At 53.7% G+C, this 23,285-nt stretch overlaps 11 protein-coding genes across 11 annotated transcripts; 5 read left to right on the top strand and 6 right to left on the bottom strand.

The window, feature by feature from the left end:
• Nucleotides 1–255: 255 nt before the first annotated feature.
• RHO25_000986 (uncharacterized protein) lies at nucleotides 256–2,727 on the top strand (the record flags this gene model as incomplete). Its single annotated transcript, XM_023593595.2, has 1 exon — nucleotides 256–2,727. The coding sequence occupies one exon, from the start codon at nucleotides 256–258 to the stop codon at nucleotides 2,725–2,727; it is 2,472 nt and encodes an 823-aa protein (XP_023458486.1).
• Nucleotides 2,728–3,485: 758 nt separating this feature from the next.
• Nucleotides 3,486–3,872, top strand: RHO25_000985 (uncharacterized protein; the record flags this gene model as incomplete). The annotated part of the gene is made up of 1 exon (XM_023593594.2): nucleotides 3,486–3,872. One exon carries the CDS (start codon nucleotides 3,486–3,488, stop codon nucleotides 3,870–3,872), a length of 387 nt encoding a protein of 128 aa, XP_023458487.1.
• A 985-nt stretch (nucleotides 3,873–4,857) lies between these two features.
• Nucleotides 4,858–5,731, top strand: RHO25_000984 (uncharacterized protein; the record flags this gene model as incomplete). The annotated part of the gene is made up of 4 exons (XM_023593593.1): nucleotides 4,858–4,907; nucleotides 4,958–5,195; nucleotides 5,248–5,358; nucleotides 5,414–5,731. The coding sequence occupies 4 exons, from the start codon at nucleotides 4,858–4,860 to the stop codon at nucleotides 5,729–5,731; spliced, it is 717 nt and encodes a 238-aa protein (XP_023458488.1).
• Nucleotides 5,732–6,214: 483 nt separating this feature from the next.
• Nucleotides 6,215–7,750, bottom strand: RHO25_000983 (uncharacterized protein; the record flags this gene model as incomplete). The annotated part of the gene is made up of 1 exon (XM_023593592.2): nucleotides 6,215–7,750. The coding sequence occupies one exon, from the start codon at nucleotides 7,748–7,750 to the stop codon at nucleotides 6,215–6,217; it is 1,536 nt and encodes a 511-aa protein (XP_023458489.2).
• A 782-nt stretch (nucleotides 7,751–8,532) lies between these two features.
• On the top strand, nucleotides 8,533–10,229 carry RHO25_000982 (uncharacterized protein; the record flags this gene model as incomplete). The annotated part of the gene is made up of 3 exons (XM_023593591.2): nucleotides 8,533–8,544; nucleotides 8,600–8,748; nucleotides 8,801–10,229. 3 exons carry the CDS (start codon nucleotides 8,533–8,535, stop codon nucleotides 10,227–10,229), a joined length of 1,590 nt encoding a protein of 529 aa, XP_023458490.1.
• Nucleotides 10,230–11,085: 856 nt separating this feature from the next.
• Nucleotides 11,086–14,385, top strand: RHO25_000981 (uncharacterized protein; the record flags this gene model as incomplete). Its single annotated transcript, XM_023593590.2, has 4 exons — nucleotides 11,086–11,225; nucleotides 11,281–11,421; nucleotides 11,475–13,904; nucleotides 13,956–14,385. 4 exons carry the CDS (start codon nucleotides 11,086–11,088, stop codon nucleotides 14,383–14,385), a joined length of 3,141 nt encoding a protein of 1,046 aa, XP_023459681.1.
• Nucleotides 14,386–15,064: 679 nt separating this feature from the next.
• On the bottom strand, nucleotides 15,065–15,529 carry RHO25_000980 (uncharacterized protein; the record flags this gene model as incomplete). Its single annotated transcript, XM_023593589.2, has 1 exon — nucleotides 15,065–15,529. The coding sequence occupies one exon, from the start codon at nucleotides 15,527–15,529 to the stop codon at nucleotides 15,065–15,067; it is 465 nt and encodes a 154-aa protein (XP_023459680.1).
• A 578-nt stretch (nucleotides 15,530–16,107) lies between these two features.
• On the bottom strand, nucleotides 16,108–17,457 carry RHO25_000979 (uncharacterized protein; the record flags this gene model as incomplete). The annotated part of the gene is made up of 4 exons (XM_023593588.1): nucleotides 16,108–16,204; nucleotides 16,258–16,515; nucleotides 16,571–16,626; nucleotides 16,681–17,457. The coding sequence occupies 4 exons, from the start codon at nucleotides 17,455–17,457 to the stop codon at nucleotides 16,108–16,110; spliced, it is 1,188 nt and encodes a 395-aa protein (XP_023458559.1).
• Nucleotides 17,458–17,615: 158 nt separating this feature from the next.
• RHO25_000978 (uncharacterized protein) lies at nucleotides 17,616–18,544 on the bottom strand (the record flags this gene model as incomplete). Its single annotated transcript, XM_023593587.2, has 3 exons — nucleotides 17,616–18,003; nucleotides 18,053–18,285; nucleotides 18,335–18,544. 3 exons carry the CDS (start codon nucleotides 18,542–18,544, stop codon nucleotides 17,616–17,618), a joined length of 831 nt encoding a protein of 276 aa, XP_023458558.2.
• A 947-nt stretch (nucleotides 18,545–19,491) lies between these two features.
• RHO25_000977 (uncharacterized protein) lies at nucleotides 19,492–20,732 on the bottom strand (the record flags this gene model as incomplete). The annotated part of the gene is made up of 6 exons (XM_023593585.2): nucleotides 19,492–19,511; nucleotides 19,561–19,666; nucleotides 19,725–19,894; nucleotides 19,957–19,972; nucleotides 20,025–20,317; nucleotides 20,369–20,732. The coding sequence occupies 6 exons, from the start codon at nucleotides 20,730–20,732 to the stop codon at nucleotides 19,492–19,494; spliced, it is 969 nt and encodes a 322-aa protein (XP_023458556.1).
• Nucleotides 20,733–21,265: 533 nt separating this feature from the next.
• On the bottom strand, nucleotides 21,266–22,635 carry RHO25_000976 (uncharacterized protein; the record flags this gene model as incomplete). Its single annotated transcript, XM_023593584.2, has 7 exons — nucleotides 21,266–21,294; nucleotides 21,347–21,360; nucleotides 21,415–21,579; nucleotides 21,632–21,948; nucleotides 22,002–22,302; nucleotides 22,378–22,402; nucleotides 22,452–22,635. The coding sequence occupies 7 exons, from the start codon at nucleotides 22,633–22,635 to the stop codon at nucleotides 21,266–21,268; spliced, it is 1,035 nt and encodes a 344-aa protein (XP_023458563.1).
• Between the last annotated feature and the right edge of the window lie 650 nt (nucleotides 22,636–23,285).

Below are 23,285 nucleotides of genomic sequence, written 5' to 3'. Positions count from 1 at the left end.
TCACTCCTTGCTCTGGACGCTCATCTCTCTTCTTAACCACGCCTCCGCCGCCGCCGCCGCCCACCGCGGCACCACCCTCCTTCCACCTCCACAGCCGACACTGGTCCTCGACGCCGCTTGCTTTGCATTGGCCGCGAGCAGACTGGCTGCCAGCCTGTCCGGATTCGGCACATACCACACACTCGCAACCACGCATACACGCCTACGCACATCACTTCGCATCCCGACTCCATCCTCACCGCCGTCGCTGCCGCCATGCTCGACGGCGCCGCTTCTGCCTCCTTCGCCGGCCGCTATACCCTCCACCGCCCACGCATGTCAGACGAGCGACCGCACACCGTGCATGCCTCGTCCTCCTTAACACTCGACTTTGCTGGCGGCCAGGAGAATCAGCCGCTGGACTACGAATCATCCTCCGACAGCGACGACCACACGCCGCGAGCATCTGCTGCTGGCCCCAGCAGCTTCGACAAAGGAGCCGCCTTCCTGTCGCAGCGACGCATGTCCCGCGACGATACCGCCAACGACGTCCACGTGCTCACCGTGTCACCTGCTACTACAGCCGCCAATGCCGATGCATTTGGGCTATGGGAGGACATACCGCCGCACCTTACGGAGCAGGAATTCCATCTGCAACAGGCGCACGCTGCACGCGCGAGAAAGCCTCTCTCCCCGCTGCAGACCGAAGCACCGCACGGCGATACAGCCAAGTCCGCTTCCATCGGCAGGCGGCTGTCCAGGTACTCGAGGGACCGCGTGAATACGCTGCGTGAGAACATGCACCGCTACACCCTGCCCGTGTCACGCGGCCGGAGGTCAAGCACCCCCAACCCCATTGACAGTCATGAGCCGGCGTGCATCAATCCTGCCTTACTCACCAAACAACAACCCACCTCGCCATCCAAGCGCAGCGCTCGACACGAAAACGACAGACCTCGAAAGTATCGTAACAATTTCTTCCCTTTGGGTGATCGCAAGGACACTCCAGCACCAAGCAGTACCTTGGGCCTGCCGGTACGACCTGCTATCGGGAGTCGCTTCACTCCTTCCATTGGCTCCGCGCCAGGCGGTGACGCTGCTCGCAAGGCCGCTGCCATGCACAACCACCACTTCCTACCGGCTGGATCGTTGGCGGAATGGGTAGGATCCAATCAAGATTTGCACGACCGTCGGCATCACCTGGGCTCCATGAGCAGTGCAGCAGATAGCGGTGCAGACTTGTCCACATACAGCGGTTCTGACATGGGCTCTGTTCGCGACCCCGACGGAGATGTGGACATGCTCGAGCCCGAGCCAGCCAACCACGACTTCACCAGAATCTTCCCAGAAGAGCTATCTCTCCTCGTCTTCCAGCACTTGGACGCGCCAAATCTGCTCAACGCTGAACAGGTATGCCGGAAGTGGCACTCAATGGCTACGGACGTATCCGTGTGGCGCACCATCTTCCTTCGCAAATATCAACGTCAAGTCTACACCGACCCCCCGCCAGTCCAAGTGGGAGGAAAGGGCATAGGTCTTGCCAATCGAGCCAACCAGGAATGGCGAAAGATGTATAAAGCCCGCGTCGAACTCGAGCAAAACTGGCGAGCTGGTGCCGATGAGGCAGGCAAGGCTGTGTATTTGTCGGGGCATACTGATAGTGTCTACTGCCTACAGTTCGACGAACATGTCATAATCACGGGATCGAGAGACAGGACAATTCGCGTATGGGACATCAATACCTACCAATGTCTCCGCGTTATTGGAGGACCGAATGTGAAGCCAGTAGCGGGTCCTAAAGTGCTGCGCACTGTCGACTACCCATCGTTCCACATGGCGACTGCTAGTGTGAATGGCACGGCATACGGCGACAACATCTATCAGGAGCCTAAATATTATCACGATGCAAGCATTTTGTGTCTCCAGTACGATGAAAAGATCCTAGTGACGGGATCTTCAGATAATGACTTGATCGTCTGGGATATCAAGACTTTCGAGCCGATCGCACGCCTGCGCAAGCATGCTGGTGGTGTCCTCGATGTTGCGCTGGACGCCAAGCACATCATTTCTTGCAGCAAGGACTCGAGAATCATCGTGTGGGATCGCGAGACTTTGCAAGCGAGGGGTGAATTGATCGGCCACAGAGGTCCTGTCAATGCCGTTCAATTGCGAGGCCACCTGCTTGTCAGTGCAAGCGGAGATGGCATTGCCCGCTTGTGGGACATCAATCAAATGAAGCTGATCAAAGAGTTCAGCCCAAAGGAGCGAGGCCTTGCTGCTGTGGAATTCAGCGAGGACATGAAGCATGTCTTGGCTGGTGGTAACGACAACATCACTTACAAGTTCGAAACCGATACTGGACGGGAGGTGATGCAGTATACGGGCCACTCGCAGCTCGTCCGTTCGCTGTGGCTGGATAGCGCAAACGACAGGGTCGTGTCTGGAAGCTACGATCTCGATCTTCGCGTGTACGACTTCACGACTGGACAGGAACTCTGGCGTGGGGAGGAGTGGACGACGAGCTGGATGCTCGCAGCCAAATCGGACTATCGTCGAATCGTGGCTACCAGTCAGGATGGTCGGATTCTGATCGTCGATTTTGGCATCCTGAAGGGCGCGCCGACATACCAATCGCGGGACGGCATGCCCATTGAAAATATTGAACTGCTCCGAGGTATCGAACATACCAGCGAAATCAAATTCCGAGACCCTTTCGAACGCAGAGACAACGTCACCCGCAGGTCTTAGGTCGACCCTGTAGCGATGTCAACGGCTGCTCCGTCTGATCAACACGACTGGTCTTCTGTCACCACCGTTTCTTCGCGTAGCAGTCTCCTACAATTGGAACTAGCAACTAGCGATTCGTTTGACTGGAACGACGAGGCCTTGGATACTGTAACTCCATTGTACGGAGAATCATGTGCATGCATGCACATAATGAAGGGGGCACGACGAGTATAGAAAGCCCTTCTGCTAATGTTTGGATGTTCACGGAGGCATTGACAGCGTTCGCGTGGCGAAGCATATCTCTTTTCATCATGCAGTGACTTGACGCGTGTAGCGAGGAGCGTGCGTTCGAGCATCACTTTACTGTCTTTCACATCTGAGGTCCAGGACTACCTGTAGGGAGGGACAGGTCGACCGGGCCTTGTGGACAATCATTCAGAGAGGAAATTTTCAATAGTATGAGCATATTGCAAAGCATAGATTCATCAATTTTGTCATCCACAACATGTTCCAAGGTACATAGTAGTCCCCGTCGTTCGGTCGTGTAGCAGGATCTGCTCGACTGAGAATACAAAAAGGAGAATTGGACGTGCATGTGAAAGCGGATCTACGCGCTAGAGGACCCACCCCTGCCACCTCGCGCATCGTCACGGCTTTGTTCACGTCGTCCTTCTTGCTTCTGGTTCCGTTCATCTTAACAGCTGGTTGACAATAATAATAATCCTGCAGAAGAGAATCAGCAGTTCAACGCTCACCGTGCGTGCATCACACCCGCCGCCATGTCCGCCGACCGCAAAGTAGCCGTCAACGGCGCATTGTCCGCATACAACCCGTCCACACAAGACAGCATCAATCTCGCTCTGCTCCAGAACGGGGGCATACGACGCATCCAGACATCACTACACGAGCGACTTGATGCGGCAGGCTGGACTCAGAATGTACGCGATTACGTGGAGAAGCTGTTCCGCAGTGGAGATGCGCAGAGCTATGATGAGGCTATGAAGCTGGTCATGCAGCATGTTGCACTGCAAGGGGAGAATGGAAGTGGAAATATAACCAATGGGACGGGTGGACCGGACTTGACAATTCCACGAGAGGTTGCGAAGGATGGTGCGGAGGTCGTGAAGAAGGAGCTGCGACAAGTGGTGAGGATGGGGGATAAGTGAGTTGCGAGGAAAGAGGGATATATGAACAGATGAGTGGAATAAGAGGAACGTGGAACAGTCCAGGACCATGATGCTTTGGAGTGGACGGACACGGACCGCAACATGGCGGTCAGGTCTGTGAGGTGTACTTGAGGTCTCTCCTGCTGCCCGCATCGAGGACACATTGGCTACTAGCCGACTGCGCCGATATCAGAAGCTGTGATATGAGCTTGATTGAGAGGAAACGATTTCCCGTCAGCCCTACGGCTAGCGATGGCCCCATCATGAGAAAGTGGTACTATTCATCCACAATGGGAGGACAAGCAACGAATGAATATCAGCAAGCGAACGCAGAAGACATGACGGGACAATGAGTCGCATAAGTGGGGTCAAGCAGCAATCTGGCCACTTTTGTCAATTCGGCTTCAACGGAAATATGATTTGATGTTATTGGGAGAGCTGGGTCACTTCTGTGAACTTGGGTTGTTCTCGCACGTGGTATGCTCGCAATGCGCGAACCTGCGCCCCAACGACTACTCAGCAAGCACAGATTAGCACTGCTGTCTGCTTTGATACGCATCTAATCAAGTCAGCCGATATTGTATCTGTCTGCTGTTTGTCGAATACCATTCTAGCGACCAAATTGTCTATCACTGGGGCTTCCCTAGGTCCATCCGGGCCGGCAGAAATGCAGATTCACCGGCAGTGCACAATGCTGGCACGCGTGAGAGTCGCATCCTGGAGAAACTCAACGTGCTCACTCGAGGCTCACTTGCATTTCACATGCATAATCAACCCCAGGCAGCAATTCGCGTCATTCGCAGCTGCCCGCTAAAACTTCCGTTTGCACAAACAAGAAACTTGCCACAAGAAACTTGCCACTTTACCCAACTCTTCATCCATCTTTCAACCTTCCACCTTCGAACGTCGCTCATCCAACTTCGATCCCCGACAAACAACTTCCTCCACCAACAACAGCACCCACGTTCATCAAGACACTCTCAAGATGGCTTACGGCGCCTACTCGAGCACCAATGCCGTCTCGGTGCCTGGCAGGTCAGTTTCGTGCCCGCCGCTCCAATCAAGAGGAGACTGACTTTACCTAGGATCAAGTGCAACCGTTGCAATGAGGTTAAGGGCTCGACTGCTTTCTCCAATAAGCAGCGTGGGGATCTCGCCGACCACATGAGGTCGAACCCGAGATTCAACGCTATCAACCAGGCTATCATCTCCTGCATTCCCTGCACTGGCCGTCAAGTCACCGAGTTGCACTGCTACTATTGCGACATGGACAAGGGGCTGGACAAGTTCTCGAAGGCGCAACGTAAAACGCCCGATCACGCAGTGCGTCAATTGCAGTTTTGGCTGGAGCGAGACTGTGCTGACTATCAATCAGATTTGCTGGAAGTGCGCTGAGGAGAAGGCAAACTACGAGCCAGGCGCAGAGGAGGGTGATGAGAGCTCTGGAGGTGGCTCGAACGACTCGGACGATGAGAGCGACGACGATGTAAGTCGCAGCAACTCTCTCCAAGCCCACCATTACTCCCACTAATCTTGAGAAGGACTTCACCCTTCCAGCAGAGAGTGTCACCAACTCCCATAATGGCACCATTCGCGGCACCTACTCTTCGCGTGCAGGCGTCTCTCTGCCCAGCAACGCCGGCTCTACCAACATCGGCACCAGCACGGCTGGCAACTCGAAGGCTTCGAGCTCCATTTTGCGCTCTACCACCAACAGCAACGCGACATCTTCTGGTGGTGGCAAGTTCGCAAAGGTCAAGGCCGTTCCTCGCAAGATTGTCTATGACAAGGCTACCGAGGAGCGCAACGAGGCGAGCGATGTCGATAGCGATGCGTACTGCATCTCTGACAGCGACTAAGCCGACCTGAGCGAAGTGGACATCGTCTGGTGAGTCGTGTCTTTCTGCGAAGAGATGCGGAACTTCGATCACGCACGGCGAGAAGATCCACGCGATAAGTCACAACCACCACACAAGGATGGACACTCTGAGAGCATGAGCGAGCAAGGAGTGGTGTGATCTGTACATTAACAGAATATCTACAGAGGGTGTTCTATAGAGCGTGCTAAGGAATTAAGCATGCAATGCAAAGGGTTGGGTGGGGAAGTCGAGTGTGTACTCGAACATACCTGGCTCTCAAATCGATCCAGTACTCCGTTCCGTAGACCAACAAATAGGCGCCGTGCCCAACCCCTATAGAGCGCCCGAAATCGGAAAATGCCTAGTACGGCGATGTGTTGTGTTTGATTAAGTCCCAAACAAAAAATTTCAAACAGAAAAGGGTATCAAAGTCCAGTCTTTGTGCAATGAGTGTGGTCTCCACGTGTAGTGGTGTCGGTTAGGTTAGTATTCGTCTTCCTCGTCGTCCGGAATCCCTGTGAGGCTTGACAGACTGCTCCACAGTTCCTGCCACGCGCTCTTGTGCGGCACACTCAGCAACGTGGCTTCCTCTAGAATAGTTTCTTCATCTTCTTCAACGTCTTGGTAAAGATCCTCGTCCGCCTCAGCGGACTCGGAGATGTGGATGGCACATCCCTGTGTGCCAGCAATAGAATAATCGTGATCTTCAGTTTCCTCCTCTTCCTCGTACGTTTCTTCAATGTCCTCCTCCTGGGCGTCTCCTGAAACTTCCCGAAGGCCTCCTTGTGTGATAAAATGGGGCTCATCCTCATCAAGAGGATAAGCAATAGAAATATCTGTCTGCGTGTCTTGATGTGCATACGACCTCGGAAGGCGTTCTGCTTCTGTTTTCTTGGCGGTGCAATCGAAGGGATCGCCTGCAGCAGAGCCTGTGGAACCACCCAAGGTCACAGGCTGTACTGTCTGCTCCGTAATTACCGTTTCCTCTCCATTCTGCGGGAATCTCTGAGTGCTGTCTGTGCGCTTGATAGTAAGACTAGTGATGCGTCCGCGGTCTTCGCGGACAGTCTCAAGTTGCCAATCGATCTCATCTTGTGCAGTAATATCAGAATTGGCCCTCGCACTGTCCTTGCGGACGGGCGAGGTGGGAATGCCATACTTGCTTCTTCGACGCTTAAAACGGGCTTCAACGTCCTGCCAGTCTGAATCTGTCCGCCAGCGGTCCATCTCAGACAAAATCTCGTTCTTCTTGGTGCGCTGTTCGCTTGACAGCTGAGTGTTGTTAATGTTTCGAAGATCATCGATGTCAACTTCCAACGACTTCATCTGCAACTTCAAGAACAGCAGCTCGCTGTACTCGAAGCCAAGATCCTGACGCAAGCCTTCATTCTCAGAGCGGAGCTGCTCGATCTCAGCCTCCTTCTCCTCGATCACGGTGTAATGACGCTCGTGCAGCTCAGCAAAGTCTGCATGACGCTGACGCAGTTCAGCCTGGACGGTGTTGAGCTTCTCCAGGAGTTCTTGCGTTTTGCCCAGGTACCAGGTGCGTTCAGCCTGGTATTGCTTGAGCGTGGCAACTTCCTCGTCGAAAATTTTGCTGCTGGCGACGCTGCTATCTAAACTGTTGCACGATTGGCATGAAGGGCCGCGGCTGTGTTGGGGCGTTTGCACGGTGATCTTCTCCCCCGACATGAATATCGCTGAGTCATCCAAGTCAATGGGCGACTGCGAGTGAGCATGCAAAGATTCCAGCTCAGCGTCGATCTCGGCCAATTTGCGACCAACCACGCTGATGGCCTGGTGGCCTTTATCCGATTGATCGCGCATGAGCTGTGATTGCAGCTTATTCATCTTCACGAGTAGCGCCTTAGTCTCCATCGAGGGTGCGGGCGCATTGGTACTGAGCGCGGATCGCGCATCGTCGGAGAAGTAGTCCGAGAATGGCGATTGCTGCAGCGAAGACGTCCGCCGCGAGGTCTTGGCTGGAGTGAGCGGGGCGCCGTTGGTGGAACGCGCCATGGTTCCAGGATACTTGGCAGAGGACGCACTGCTGTGACTCGAAAGGCGCGAGAGCGGACTGCGACTGTATTCGCTCGGGGAAGGACTCGGAAAGCTGCCTAGGCTGATATTCTGAGCGCGACGATGCGCGCGCTGCTCGGTGCTCAGCACGGGAGCGCGCGGCGTGTAGGACGTCTTGACGCGTTGATGACTGCGCTGTGGGCGCTCCGAGAGATGGTACTTGGAAGATGGGCCGAAGGGAAAATGCCACGAGGGCAGCGTCGGAGAAGCAGACGCCAACGTCTTATTAGGAGTAGGAGAAGCAGCGGAAGCAGAACCAGAACCAGAAGGTGAAGGAATGACAGAAGAAGACCAGGAGGAGGAGGAATGAGAGGGCAAGGAGGCCTGCGGTGAAGTCGGCGCCGTCATCATGGTAGCTCGTGCCAAAGAGACCAAGATTTCGTACGCGCGCTTGCAACCTCAAAAGCCAGCCTGTCCTCCCACCTCACGTTTGATGTGCGGTGGTGATGGGCGATAAGGTTCGCGGCATGATGAAAACGTGGACGGAAGGCTTTTCCACATGGCGTGGCACTCGGTCCGCCCCATTGGGAATAGCATCCTCTCGGCAAGTCTTGCGCGCCTTTCGCAGCACATTTGAATCACGGCTTATCACGGCTTTGGCACAAAACGACCTCTCCAGAATCAACGCCTTCTTTGTGGAATTACCAGGTCCGGCGGCCCACTCGATGAGCGCGTTCGTGTTCCTGACATCGCCTAGACCGGTCCCCTAACCCGACCTCGCAATGGCCCCCACGGTACATTTGTCCTCGAGCCCTCCTCCACGTGGCCATGACATTGACGCAGCTGTAGATAGCTGTGCAGCCATTGCTGGCCGACGTTCAAAAGATCATCGATGATAGCAAGAGCTTTGCGAATGCTCCTAACCTCATTCCAATATGCACATCCATTCCCTCCGAGTTCCTGACTCCCACCTCGATATACCTCAAGGTCGCTGCCAGGTACGCAGCGCTTCACGCCTCTTTCGGAGCAACAGAACTAATTCAAGAATAGCTCGCGCTCAAAGCAGTCCTTCTTATTCGAATCCGCAGCGACCTCTGAGACCATTGGGCGATATAGCTTCGTCGGCGCCGATCCTCGCAAGACGCTCGTTTCCGGACCAAATCATGGACTTGAAGCCGACCCTTTACCGCAGCTCGCTGCAGCGCTCGAGAAGTATCGCGTCGCGCAGATACCAGCACTGCGGCTGCCGCCATTGACCGGTGGTGCGATTGGCTATGTCGGCTATGACTGTGTCAAGTACTTCGAGCCGAAGACAAAGCGATCGATGAAAGATGTGCTAGAGGTGCCAGAGAGCTTGTTCATGTTATACGACACCGTGGTGGCTATGGACCATTTCTTTCAAAAGGTGGTGGTGATTAGCTATCTGCATGTGCCCTCATCTGATGCGACATCGGACGCAGTGGCAGAGGCGTACGAGAAGACCAGGAATGACATTGCAGAATTGGTGAAGGCATTGAAGAGCAAAGACCTGCCTCTGCCACCACAAGGGCCAATCAATCTGCAGCAGGAGTATAAGAGCAACATTGGCCGTCCTGGTTACGAAGCACATGTGACGAGGTTGAAGAAACACATCGTGCAGGGAGACATCATCCAGGCAGTGCCATCTCAGCGCATTGCTCGCCCAACCAGTCTACATCCGTTCAACCTCTATCGGCATCTTCGGACGGTGAACCCGTCTCCCTACCTGTTCTACCTGGATTGTGAGGATTTCCAAATAATTGGCGCCAGCCCGGAAGTACTGGTCAAAGAGGAGAACGGACGAATCATCACGCATCCCATTGCGGGAACAATCAAGCGCGGAGCAACACCGGCGGAAGATCAAGAGCTTGCAGACACACTCCATGCGAGCATCAAGGATCGAGCAGAGCACGTTATGCTGGTGGATCTCGCGCGGAATGATGTGAACCGTGTTTGTGATCCCTTATCGACCCGAGTCGACCAGCTCATGGTCGTTCAAAAGTTCAGCCATGTACAGCATTTGGTGTCGGAAGTGTCGGGTATCTTGCGTCCGGGCAAGACGCGTTTCGATGCTTTCCGCTCCATCTTCCCTGCTGGCACAGTGTCTGGTGCGCCCAAGGTGAAAGCCATGGAGCTGATTGCGGAGCTCGAAGGCGAGAAGCGCGGAGTGTATGCCGGCGCTGTTGGGTATTTTGGGTACGGCACGATCAACATCACGAGCGGGAAGGAGACCGAAGGTGCCATGGACACGTGCATCGCGCTGCGTACGATGATGACCAAGGACGGCGTTGCGTATCTGCAAGCCGGCGGAGGCATCGTGTTTGATAGCGACGAGGGGGATGAATACGAGGAGACGATCAACAAGCTTGCGGCCAACATGAGGTGTATCGAGCAAGCGGAGCAGATCCATCATGAGGAACAGCAAGGTGGGATCGACACGCAGCCGGTGGAGTCTTGCTAGGACAGTCCGCAGTGTAGAGTTCGTAGCGACGGAGAAGTGACGAGTCGACGAGCAAAGCGGTGTCGAGGTACCTGTGCACTCGATAGTCCAAACTTCTGTTTTGGGTGCACAAAAGTCTCACCGACTATGAGACAGCGGCAATTCCGTCATAGCGCGATGCGGAGGCGGCATGCCGAGTGCAGAGTGCGTGTGGAGGGCGTGTGGAGGTCGATGCATCGCAGTGCAGCTGTTGGCAACACTGCCGTCGTCTCTCTGTCTCTTGTTGGCCGTCTCTACACAGGTCGACGCGTGAAGCAAGCGTGTGGCCCGCGGCAGACTGACCAAAAAGTCACGTCCGGCCGGTGCACGCGAGGATCAGCGATGCACATCATCCACAGCAAGCAGCACGGACTGCGGGCCGGTCGTCATTGGCGCTACGAATTGTTGGGAGCTCAATGGTCGCTTCCGCTGAAAATGTGCAAACGAAGGCGAAGGCGATCAGGAACACGACCGCGTGCAGACTCGCAGCTGCATGAGCTTTGGGAGCCTCATCATCGTGTCGTGTCAAGTCGCGTGCCTGCTGCTTCTTTCTTTCACTCTCTCGTCGTGCTCTCTCTCCGTCTCTCTGTTCCCACCCACCAGCCCCGCTAGTACACACATCCGCTCATTGTCTGCATTGCATTGCACTGCATTACTCGCCCGCCCGGCTGCATTACTCGCACTCACCGTCGGGTGCGTCCTATCGATATCAACCACCGACCCACCGTGACGACTGCCACCGACTCTCCTCCACCGCACATCGATTCCCCACCACTGCAACTGCGACGTCTGCCTCGACTACCTGGAGTGCCGGCACTCCTGACGCCGGGCCGTGGAAATGGTCTACATTGACAACCAACAGGTCCTCAGTGCCGAGGAGCGACGCCTGCGTGAGGACAGTGCTCGCGAAAAGTACTGGAAGAAATGGGGACCCTACACGGCCGAACGACAGTGGGCAACCGTCCGCGAGGACTACTCGTGCGTCCATAGACTCATTTGCTCAGCAGCAAAGCTTCCGCTAATGTGATTGCAGCAACGATGGCGACGCCTGGAGCTCCTTTACCTATGACATGGCGAGATCGCGTGCCTTCCGCTGGGGCGAGGATGGCATCGCGGGCGTGTCTGACACTCACGGCCGCCTCAACTTCGCCTTCGCCTTTTGGAATGGCAAAGAGTGAGTCAACCTCAACTTCCTGCTCTTACTTCGCCGCGCTGACCATTATCTAGCGGTCATCTCAAAGAACGTCTTTTTGGACTTTCCAATCCTCAAGGTGTGCATGGCGAGAGTATCAAAGAATGTCACTTTCACCTCGACAATACGCCGACTCACTCCTACATGAAATTCCTCTACAAGATGCCTCAGGATCCCTTCCCCTACGAAGATTTGATCAAGACCAACGCGAGCCGAACCAAGGAAGAGAGAGAATACAATCTTGTGGATACTGGCATCTTCAAGAACAACAAGTATTGGGACATTTTCATTGAGACTGCGAAAGAGGCCGACGACCCAGACGAGCTTTTGTTCCGTGTTACAGCATACAATCGAAGCTCGGAGCCAGCGAAGCTGCACATCTTGCCCCATGCATGGTTTCGCAACACATGGGCATGGGGTTACGACTCTACCAAGCCAAGCATCGAGCAGCTAGATTCCCTGTCCGCTCACATCAAGCACAAGGAACTTGGAGAACGGTACTTCCAGTGCTCTCCGTCGCCAAACAGCTGTGGCCGCGAGACAGATATCGAGCCCGAATTCCTCTTCACCGACAATGACACCAATTACGTCGACCTCTGGGGGGCGAAACAGAACAAAACCCCGTACGTCAAGGATGCCTTCCACAAGCGTGTCGTGCACGGCGACAAGAAGGCCGTCAATCCAGAGAAGAAGGGAACGAAGAGTGCTGCTTGGTATGCATTCGACCAGGGTCAGGGCGTTCTACCCGGAGAGTGTGCTGTCGTTCGTCTTCGAGTCTCGAAGAAGGCTGCAGAAGGTTACATGGATGAGGAGCACTTCGACAATGTCATGGAACAACGTTTGGCGGAAGCCGACGAGTTCTACTACAAGCTCAATCCTATGCCCATGACCGATGATCTTCGCAACATTCAGCGTCAGGCTCTGTCTGGTATGATGTGGTGTAAACAATACTACCACTTTATTTGGGATCAGTGGGCAAACGGCGATCCGGCCATGCCTCCACCACCGCCGGAACGGAAGCATGTCCGCAATGCCCAGTGGAAGCACATGCATCTGGACGACATCTTGTCCATGCCCGACTCCTGGGAATACCCCTTCTTCGCCGCGTGGGATACTGCCTTCCACTGCATACCCTTAGCCATGATCGATCCTGACTTCGCCAAGAAGCAGCTCGATCTCTTCACCCGCGAATGGTACATGCATCCGAACGGGCAGCTGCCGGCCTACGAATGGAACTTTGGCGACGTGAATCCACCAGTCCATGCGTGGGCGACATTCCGCACATTCAAGATCGAGCGCAAGATGTACGGCCGCGAAGATCTCGACTTTCTCGAGCGCGTCTTTCAGAAGCTGCTGCTCAACTTCACGTGGTGGTGCAATCGCAAGGACTTCGATGGCAAAAACGTCTTCGAGGGCGGCTTTTTGGGCCTCGACAACATTGGCCTGTTCAACAGATCAGATCCCTTGCCCACTGGAGGGACTCTGGAGCAAGCAGATGCGACCGGCTGGATGGGCTTCTACTGTTTGTGCATGCTCAACATTGCCCTGGAGCTCGCCAAACATCGCCGTATCTACGAAGACATTGCATCTAAGTTCTTCGAGCACTTCATTCTCATTTCCGATGCGATGCAGTACCGGTCGGGTTCCGAATCAAAGTCTCTGTGGAATGAAGAAGACGGCTTTTACTACGACGCGATATCGTGGGGTGGGCCATGGACACATCAGATGCCTGTTCGGTCTCTGGTTGGGCTCATTCCCATGTACGCCACTCTCACGCTGGAGCCGCAGGTCATTAACCGCTTCCCGCAGTTCAAGAAGCGTCTTGAATGGTTCATCGAAAACAAGCACGAGGTCATCTCCCGCAACATTGCCAGCATGAAGCGTCGGGGCAAGGACGAACGTCTCCTCCTTTCGTTCGTCAATGAAGACCGCCTACGATGCATCCTGAAGTACATGCTTGACCCCAACGAATTCCTGAGTCCTTTCGGCATTCGGTCCTTGTCCAAATTTCACAAAGACCATCCGGTCTCCATGGATGTCAATGGACAAACCTATTCTGTCGGCTACGTTCCCGGTGATTCGGACAGTGGGCTGTTTGGCGGCAACAGCAATTGGCGAGGACCTTGTTGGCTCGCGGTCAACTTCTTGCTCATCGAATCACTGTTGCGTTTCTACATGTTCTACGGCAGTACTTTCAAGGTTGAGTGCCCGACTGGATCTGGCGACTACATGCACCTCGGCCACGTTGCGGAGGAGATTCAGCACAGGCTGCAGCACTTGATGTCCTCAGGACCCGATGGACGTCGTGCGATCTACGATGGCAACGACATGCTCGACTTTGACCCGCACTGGAAAGACTACCTGTGGTTCTTCGAGTACTTTGACGGCGACACTGGACGCGGTCTCGGCGCTACTCACCAGACCGGCTGGACAGGCCTCATCGCCAAGATCATCCAGGATACTGGGTAAGTGACTGCTCTCTGGTCTCATCGCCTGCGTTACTGACCTCTTGCCAGCACAAACTGTCGTCTCCCACAGACACCGCGCACGCCTAGTAGTGCGGCTGCGCATTACTTCGATGACACGTTCAGCCGGCAACGTCGTGCTTCACTCGCAAGTGGCCGAAAGAGCCCTAGACTTGCTCGCTCGCTCACCCGAACACGATCGATCGGCGCTAGAAGCGACTGGAGCGCCACAAATGGTGACGGCGACACTCATGCGTCCGGAGACGATGCCGATGAGGCATTCACTAACGGCAAGCCTGAACGAGCATGGTCTATCTACCAAGACGATGCCAATGGCAATAAACCTCGACCAGAAGATGATCCCGATGATCCCATCAACAGATATGTCACGGAGCAACTGCAACGAATCAAGAGCAACGAGAGTCACGAGCATGCTGAAGAGTTGGCGGCACAGAACGACGGCGCGAATGATGATCTATGATCTGCTTTTTTGAGGCAAACGATGAAAGGCGCATTTTTAAGCTTCTTGTACCTACCTTATTGACAGCAAGATTACTATGGACGCGGCAAGAGATGCATGGAATGGCGAAGTTACATCTATCAGACCGATAGATCACCTAGATACTAGAGTCTAGACGATAGAATGGAATGACCTGAAGCACCTTTACGCTCTCTTCAGCTGTTTTCACTGGCAGTGGTCCAGGACACTCGTGCTCGTACCTGGTCGTTGTCCTAATATCGCAGTCAATCTGCGGTCGAACAGTCGATAAGTAGGCCTGCCTGCTCTGTCATTTCGCTTGGTTGAGCAGCAGTTCGGTGGGGGCATATGGTGACGCAGACAAGCAGAGTCTGCAGGAACCTGGACCGAACCAGACTAAGCTCGTGACGAAGGTCTTGGGGTCTGTTGCGCGTTCACTTTACAAGCTATGCTAAGCAAGAGGGCCTTGAATAGCAACAGGGTAGATGATGACCGGCATAGATCGATATGCATCACAAAGGAAAACGGCGGCAGACAATGAATCATTAGCAGCATATCTGCATGCTTGGGTAATTGACAACGTTCTACGGTACAGCATTGCGAATCTAAAACAGCAGAAGCGCCGCCTCGAGAGGTTCCGACGTTAGAGAGTAGCCGCCGACATTACAAGCACTGTAAATCTTCAAGAGGTCTTGAACATGCTGCGCAACAAATTCGTCTCCGCCTCTGCTCGGGCGAGCATCAAGGAAAGTTGATCGCGCTCATCGGTCATTGCCTTCAAGGCCTCCTCCAATTGGGCGACTTTATCTTCCTTTCGTTGCCGATAGCGCCGAGCGGCTTCGGTGTTGCGTTTCCGCTTCTGTACTTTGTAGCTGGGTTCCGACTGTGACTGATCCGAAATGGACGAGCTTGGGGCAGTTCTTCGGTGGTCTGAAAGAAGAGAGGAAGGAGATGATGTGGCGGTTTGGCTGTTCGAGCCGGTTGCCGGCGAGTGCGAGGCGATTCTCGTCACACTGGACTGCGTGTCCGATGGCAGTCCAGTGTTTAACAGACCGGCCACAGGCTCAGCACGATCGCGGTCAATTTCTGGGCCAAACAAATTGTACTGAGCGTCGCCGTCTGTGATATGTCCAGAAGGGCATTGCATGCTTTCAACTGCAGGCAATGTCGGTATGTCGATAGCATTGTTGTAGATGGAGGTATCCAGTGCGAAGTTCGAAATGTCGTTTATATCAAAGTCCAGAAGGCCGTATAAGTCTTCTGACCAGTCAATGCTCTGCTGTGGCGCATCCCAGGATATACCATCGCTGGCGCTGGCGCTCCTCAGTGGTGACGACTCCTGTTGTTGGCATTGTTGCACTTAGGTTTTGAGGCCTCTAACGCGAGGCCGGACGAAGAATGGGGTCTCGTGACGGGGAGAATTTGCTCTGGTCGTTATCCTGAGAAAGATCTGTTGCTTATATGTCTAATGAGTCGGAGTGACTCATACGTGCATGCTGACGGATGCGTCTTAGCGTTGCCAAGCCTGAATCCTTCGTCAATGGTAGGCCTTCCGTGTGCATTGATGTTCCGTGATACAAGGACTATCACCTGCGAGTAGCACTCTTGTACATCAGTGTCTTGCCTTCATCCAGATTTATAAGTGAAGGCGAATTGAACCTGCTCGTTGTCTTTCCACGAGAGGTTGCCTCGAATGATCAAGGAACTACATCATGTAGACATGTTTCATGGCTCGCAGGCGCACGACAGCCAACTCAACCATCCTCTATCCGCGAGTATCGAGCGAGCGCGCGCTTCGAGCCATTCAGTGTTCCCCCAGAACCTGCATTAGGTCATTAATTACTATAAGATGCGATCTATACCGCATTCACTTACCCCCAGGACGCTTGGAAACGAAGCCAATCGATCAAGGCTACTTGCCAATGCATCACAAAGAGATCCCATGGATAAGGTTTTCCAGAGGCCTCCTCAAATGTCTTGCGATAAGAGGACAGCAATGCTTTTTCACCTTGACCCATCGTCAAGGCGTTCGGAAACCCATCGGCACTGTTGCACTCGTGGAGTGAATCTTCAGGCACAGAGCAGGTGAAGAGCTTGGCTAAGTCACTGAGACCAGAGCCCAAACCAACGTACCTAGAAGTCATAGTCAGGAATCGTGGGTGCTTATGGAAGTGATTGCGAGACATACTGGAAGTCGAAAAATGCGACTGCCTCTCCGGACTCTGTCGTGAAAAGATTCTCGGACTGCCGCAAAATCAACCACAACTCAGGATGCACGCAACATTGTCAACGGCATACCTTTACATCTCCATGAATAAGGCTCTGGTACTGGTCGAGACCTGATCGCGATGTCACAGTGGCTGGCGACAAGATTCTCGCGACCTGTTCAGCAATAGACGTCCCAGAGTTAGCCACGGGCGCACAAAGTGCTCTTGACCACTCGGAATTGTCGTCTTCGCTCAGAGATTCGAACTCAGATCGACGCGTTGAAAGATAGGTATAGCCCCCATTTAACCAAACGCCGCCTTGTCTGTGATCTTCTAGCGCTTCTCGGCTTTGCGCATCCTCAAGTGGAGGGAGTCGTAAGCGATACTTGTTTGCCTGTGCTAAATTTTGAAGCCAAAAGCCATGAAATCTGGCTAACCAGTCGATCGCAGCATGAACTTGAGTTTTATTTAAGGCTGACTTCTTCTCGCCAGCAACAGGAAATCGATTGCGCAAATCCTCGAGGAGCAGTGCCACCTTGCCTTCTGCGTTGATGCTGGCATGGCACTGGGCAACGGCGATCTCGCGTGGTATAAGAGGCGCAAGAGTGGTGTAGAAGTGCTGCTCGACGGAATAGCTAATGACCTTGCGTAGATGTCCTTCGGATTCGGCATCCCGAGATGGAGGAGGCCTGACATATTTCAAGATCAGGAACCGTGAAGTTCCCAGGTCACTGCTTGCTTCCACACTACACACGTGTCCATAGCCCTGCCACAACTTCTGACGAACGTCGTACTTGTCCAGTTGGAGGTCAAGACTTTCGAGCAAGTCGTTTGCAGTAGTGGCAATTTCGTTGTCCAGGGATGACATTTTGGTGGACCGTCACGCGACAGATCCGGAGAAGAACAGGAACTGTGAGTCGAGAAGTGGATTTTGCTGGCTTTGACGTCATCGTACGCGCTGGTGAGAGCTGGAGAGATTTATGTCTCTCATAGCAGGTCACATTGGACGGCACTTCCAGACCGACTCTAGCTGCCCTCCGCCCCACGCCTGAGATCGAGCAAGCCGGCTGCAACGCGACCCTTGACGACACTGCTAGTGAGTTCTTCCTCCGCTGTCGTCCTTCGACCAAAGCCACGCAGAGCCGAGTCTCGCATGTTGGGACGAGATGAACGACTCACAGGAGGCGAGCTTGCTAAGGTGGGACCGTATATTGTCCGGCTGCTGTAGTCTGTGGGTTGTAACATGGGCGCCGGAAATAAAGCTGAAGATGGATGGGCGTGAGTGCGTTGGGCGTCCTTTGCCTGAGCCTCAGCACGCAATGCCGCAACTGCCTCTTCCGCCTCATTGTATTCTCTTTGACGTTGTGATAACGTGTTCTCTCGCAATTCATCAAATGGCACGTGAATCTGGTTGCTAAAGAAGCCGGTCAGCTCAGCGAGTGGCACCAGCAGGTGGTACTTACGTCTTGACCTTGTACATGGCGACTTGCAGGCGCATTTTCAATAGCTCTGCATGCGAAGGCCCCCGAAAGAGTGGAGTCGGACGACCTTGCGAACCAGCAGCATTTTGGGATGATGGATCATAATTGATCAGAGAGGAAAAGGACTTCCGCTCTGCTGAGGAATCGTCGTCTTCGTCGTCCACTACCAAGTGAGCAGGTGTCCCGGGAGCTGCAGAGGACGATTCCAGATTTTGCTTTAGATGCTTAGCCTCAGGCCGTCCATGTCTATGATTAATAGCATACCTGTTCACGATCCAGCGCGGGCTGTGTATGCTCGGCGTTAGGCTGAGGATCCTTTGGTGCCTTCTCGAAAGGTAACAAACTCCTGTCACTGGAGATTCTTCGTCTTTTGAGGTATGTGAAGCCCGAGCTATCGTCGAGAGCTGTAGCTGAGGTCCGTTTCAGTTGGCTTCCGGTCAACGGCTTGCCATCGAAGAATTTTGGGTCCGCCATTACGCGAAGGTTCGCAGATACATCACCAAGGACCCGTCGAGGCTTTCCGTGGAGATTTACGTGCGGAGCATCGGTCCTTGGAACCCGATTCTCTATGTCTGCGGTCATGCTGCAAACACGCGTTGTTTGCACGCGTCTGTGGGGTTTCGCGGCTGAACTGGCCAAATGCTGAGGATCTGGAAAACGCAGATGTAGTGATTCGCGTGATATGCCGATTTCTAGTTGTCTCCGAAAGGGCTGTTGATCGCGAAATGGAACCCAATGTTTGAGAGAGTCCAGAGCGAGTTTGTGTTTGTAGAGATGTTGTGGGAGAAGGATCGAGGGACCCCTGCTCGGCGCCATTCGTGGGGCGCCAACTTTTTGCCTGAGCTTTGTTTAAGCCTCCATCACATATTCTACACGCTCCACGCACTTGTCTTCACACGTGCGATGCCCGACCAGCGCGGCATCGAAAGTGCCCCTACACGTGCACTATGGCCTCGCGCAGGCTACGCGACCACCTCCGGCAATCCTCGGCCCTCGCCCCCACCTCCTCTGCCATACAAGCCGACTCCAGCTAAAGAACGCGTCTCTCATCGCGTAGATCAGCAACAGGAACCCGTGCCGAAGAAGAAGGGCTGGCTGTCGCGACTGTGGCCCTCTAGGCCACCTTCAACAATTTATCCACCATCTCCGGACAGAGAAAGAGGGTTGCAGGCTGCGAGGCGTGTGGTCAAGGAAGGCTTTTTGGATCCCCGATACAGACGCGCAGCCCGTAGCTTTACGGCTATAATGTGCGCATTGCCGATTTTGCTATATACTTCATACGAGCTATTCCAACGTCGGTTCATGGGGAAAGAGCAAAAGACTAGACCTGCCATCACATCTGCAGAGGACGATGGAAGCGAGAGCTGAACGAACATCGAAACCACGCTTCACATAATAAACGATCAAAGCACGACCAAGCGCTACCATGCCGAATGGCCTCCTGCAGAATTGTGTCAGTATCGCTCAAGGTTCGAATCGTGGTAACGTACCATCGATCTTCAAGTCAGCGCCCGTCATGAAGCTGGAAGCATCGCTGATCAGGAAGACGGCCGCACCGCGATACTCTTGCGGGAGGCTGAGCTTTCCCAGCATATTCTGCGGCGAAAATATGAGCACATGAGTTCAAACCCGTCATCATCGTCATGGAACTCACTTGCGTCGGCCAGTCACGCTTTCGCTCAGGATATTGGGTGAAGAGCGCCTCTACCATGGCCGTGACAATGTATCCCGGGCTGATGGTGTTCACGCGGATGCCATGCTGGCCCCACTCACTCGCAAGATTCCTTGAGAGTTGTATCACTCCGGCCTTTGAGGCGTTGTATGCTGGAGATTGCGTCAGTCATTCCTAGCTCCGCGCCCTCAAAGCTTACGGCTCGGTTGCTCACCTGGACAAATGAGACCCTGGCAGGAGTCAGTTGTGTTCGCGACAACAGCCCGAGGAAGAAGTGCTTACTCTGTTGGCAACTGATCCGCTCATGGATGCGATCATGGCTATAGAGCCTCCTCGGCCGTGTCTGATCATTTCTTTTGCCGCCGCTTGAGCAGTCATGAAAACACCAGTAATATTGACTTCGAACATGGTGTTCGCGTCTTTGGCTGTGTACTCCAGGGCTGAAGTTTCTTGCTGGATCCCAGCTGCGGCGATCAAGCCATCGAGTTTACCCTGCGTCTCCGAGATGTTTCGCACGATCTCGTTCAGCTGCGGGATGTCTCGTACGTCTATCTGTCGATAGTGTAGCGTGGTACCTACTGCGGTCAGCACAAATTCAGTGCCTGAGTTCTTTCACTATCTCGCACCAAGCTCTTCGGCGGCCCTTTTCTGGACCCGATAGAAGTCGGGGCTGGGCTCTGGCAATCTGTCCAACGCGTAGACTGTCGCACCTGCTTCTAGCAACGCTTCTGCTTGCACCAGGCCAAGCCCACGAGCTGCACCTGTCACAAGAACGACTTTTTCCGCCAAGGAGAACTCGGGCAGCCTTTTCGTCGTCCCTAGCAAAGGTGCAGAATTGTCCTGCCCATTCGACGCAGCTGCTTTGACAGGCGAGTCCGCGATAACAGGGCTGTGTACGGCATGCTTCGCTCGACATTGCACAGATACAACTGGCCGTGAAATGATCCTTCCGACGGGTGACGTTGTTGCTACTCGCAGCAGAGGTCGCATTGTTTCTGGTGGCACACACGGCTTGTCTATACAAATAAGATGGTGCCTTCTTACGAGCTATCGGATTGCTCCCACGTACCAACGCAGAGCCAGAGTCGAAGTCAAAGGATCAGATTGCCTGGGTCTGTGCACAACAAGTCTCTTGGAACAACAAATCGGTTCGTGACTGCAGGTTGTTATAGCACCGAAGCTGGCGTGATGCCATGTTTGCCCAGTCATGTGGGGCAGGAAGCTCTTCGGAAACCCCAAGTGGGAAAGCCGATAAAATACAGTCTGGCTTGGGAAGCCGAGGAGAGACAGATCGCAAGCAAGAGGACTTACCGCTTGGAGTAAAGAGGAAGGACAACGCACCGTGTAGGCTGTACAACCCAAAGCACAAATCGGGGCTATACGCTCAGAGCACAGTGCATTCCACTGTACTGGCTCTTCAGGCTCATGGAATGCGCGCGAAAACATCTCGATTTCAACAATACGTCAGTACACTACGAATCTCAAGTATAGACTTGCTCATTCCATCATCAGGATCACTGTTCTCAGTGTGGAATAATGTACAGCCCGATAGCTGAAGATTGTCAGTTCACACAGTCCATGAACTTGTCAGGCGAAGAACTTACGGCAGGGGTTGTAGCTGGGTACCCGTGTCAGCAGATTACTTCAAAAACTGTATGAAACAGCGACTTACTCCTGGAAAAAGTCGATGTATGAAATTCCTTTGGCTTGGAGCCAGACAGAGATTCGCTCACCAGCAGGACATGCCATGGACGCAATGTCGAAAGCTGCTCCCGGAGCCAAAGCCTGTTGACCCAGGTCTTGCTTCACTCTGGGCAAATTGGCAAAGGTGCTTTGCCTGCAGCACACCGGATCAGTCGAGCTCGCGAGGCAGATACGCGATAACTCACTCTGTAGCGGCATCACTCAACAAAGCGAATTTGAAGCCATCACTGCTGTCAGCGAAGGTGTAGGCCGATGTTTCCAATTGGCGTTGAGTCGGGAACAAGAATCTGATGTCACCTGGATTTGATTGAACATCTGTCAGTGCCTTTATCGAACCAGAGTAATGATATCCAAGGTGTAACCCACAAATCTTGCCCTTTGCCGCCATTGGAATGTCGAAGTTGAAGACTGACGAAAGGCCTCGTCCAGCGGTGCCGTTGTAGCTAGTCCCATAGCACTTGTCGCGTTCAGCTTCGTCGACGGGAACGATAAGGTGTGGAAACTTCCAGCCCCGTCAGCGGATTTCTACGCCAACTATCGATTCACTAATAATACCTCATATGCCTTTGGCAAATATCCTGGACATTGCGAAGACGGCGGCGGAGCTGGCTTATCGGCGGGCGGCTCAGAGGTTTTACACTTGTCTGCGAAGAGCTTTGTGGCAATGCATTTCGGCTCATTTGGAATAGGCTGGTTGCCATAAATGTTCCAACCTCCATTGTCTCCAGTCGGGCAGGTCCAGAACTGTGTGGATGAGTTGTAGCCCAGAGTACCATCGGCGCCGACATAGAAGCCTTTGCTCGGCTGTGCTCCCGCGTCGCACTGCCATTGCGAGGTAGGAGGAGTCAAAATACATCTGGACGCACATCAGAATTCTGCTACAATGGATGCGCTCCCGGGCATCGGGATGGGTGGAAGTGTTCTCGCTCACCCTCTTCCGCTACTGTCGACCAATCCTGCGATTGTGAGACACGGCTACGGTTCAGGTCTGGATGTTGGACAAACCTCCTTGAGTATTGATACAATATTCTCCCTCTTTCAGCCCCGTCTGTCCAATGCGATTCTGTCCATCGAAGAGCTGCTCCACGATGCCGCCAGGACCTCCATCTGCCGTTGCGTGGAAACAGCAACCAGTCTCCGCGTAGGCAACGTATGCGTTCACCGCTGCTCCAACGAGTAGCAGCTTCATGTTGGCTGTCCTCGACGATAATCACTGCTGCCAACACGTCAGAAGATCTTGGATCAAGCGGTAGCGAAGGAGTATCTAAGTTGCGGTTTGTGAATGCGGTATTGGTTGAGATCTTTGACACAACAGAAATTCGACAGGACCGTGTGGCATTATAGTGATCCCGTTGGTCTGCGTACCAGATCGCAAAGCAATATGTACTAGCCATCTTCTCATAGCTACTGGATGAATGTGAAATCGCATTCCGTCCCACAAGATCGCCAATGAACGCCCTGTTCTTTGTCACAAGCGTCGCATAGGCTGGGACAATTTGCAGAAGTATGCCATTAATGATTCCACACCGCTGCATGAGGTATGTAGCATCTGTCACAGAAGCGGCTGCGTGCTAGTCTGTCGTCATCTTCATGATCGCGCTGTACAGATGACGTTACACAGCCACATTGCCGTGTTTCATCATGTTTTTGTCGTGATGAGCATATTTTTAATCTATGGCTTCCAGCCACATCGAGGTGAACCTTCACAGTCTATATGACAGGTCGCTTTGTCTTGTTCCCATGGTGGGAAAGTGCAACTTGCGTCCAATGCGGAAATGAGAGTGCACAGCTCGAGCGCGATTACAGCGATACGCTTGCCATGCATCCTTCATCATTAGG

The sequence above is a fragment of the Cercospora beticola genome, chromosome 1, assembly GCF_033473495.1.
Source record: "Cercospora beticola chromosome 1, complete sequence".
NCBI classification, from domain to species: Eukaryota; Fungi; Ascomycota; class Dothideomycetes; order Mycosphaerellales; family Mycosphaerellaceae; genus Cercospora; species Cercospora beticola.
This window is presented reverse-complemented; position numbering and strand designations above follow the sequence as displayed.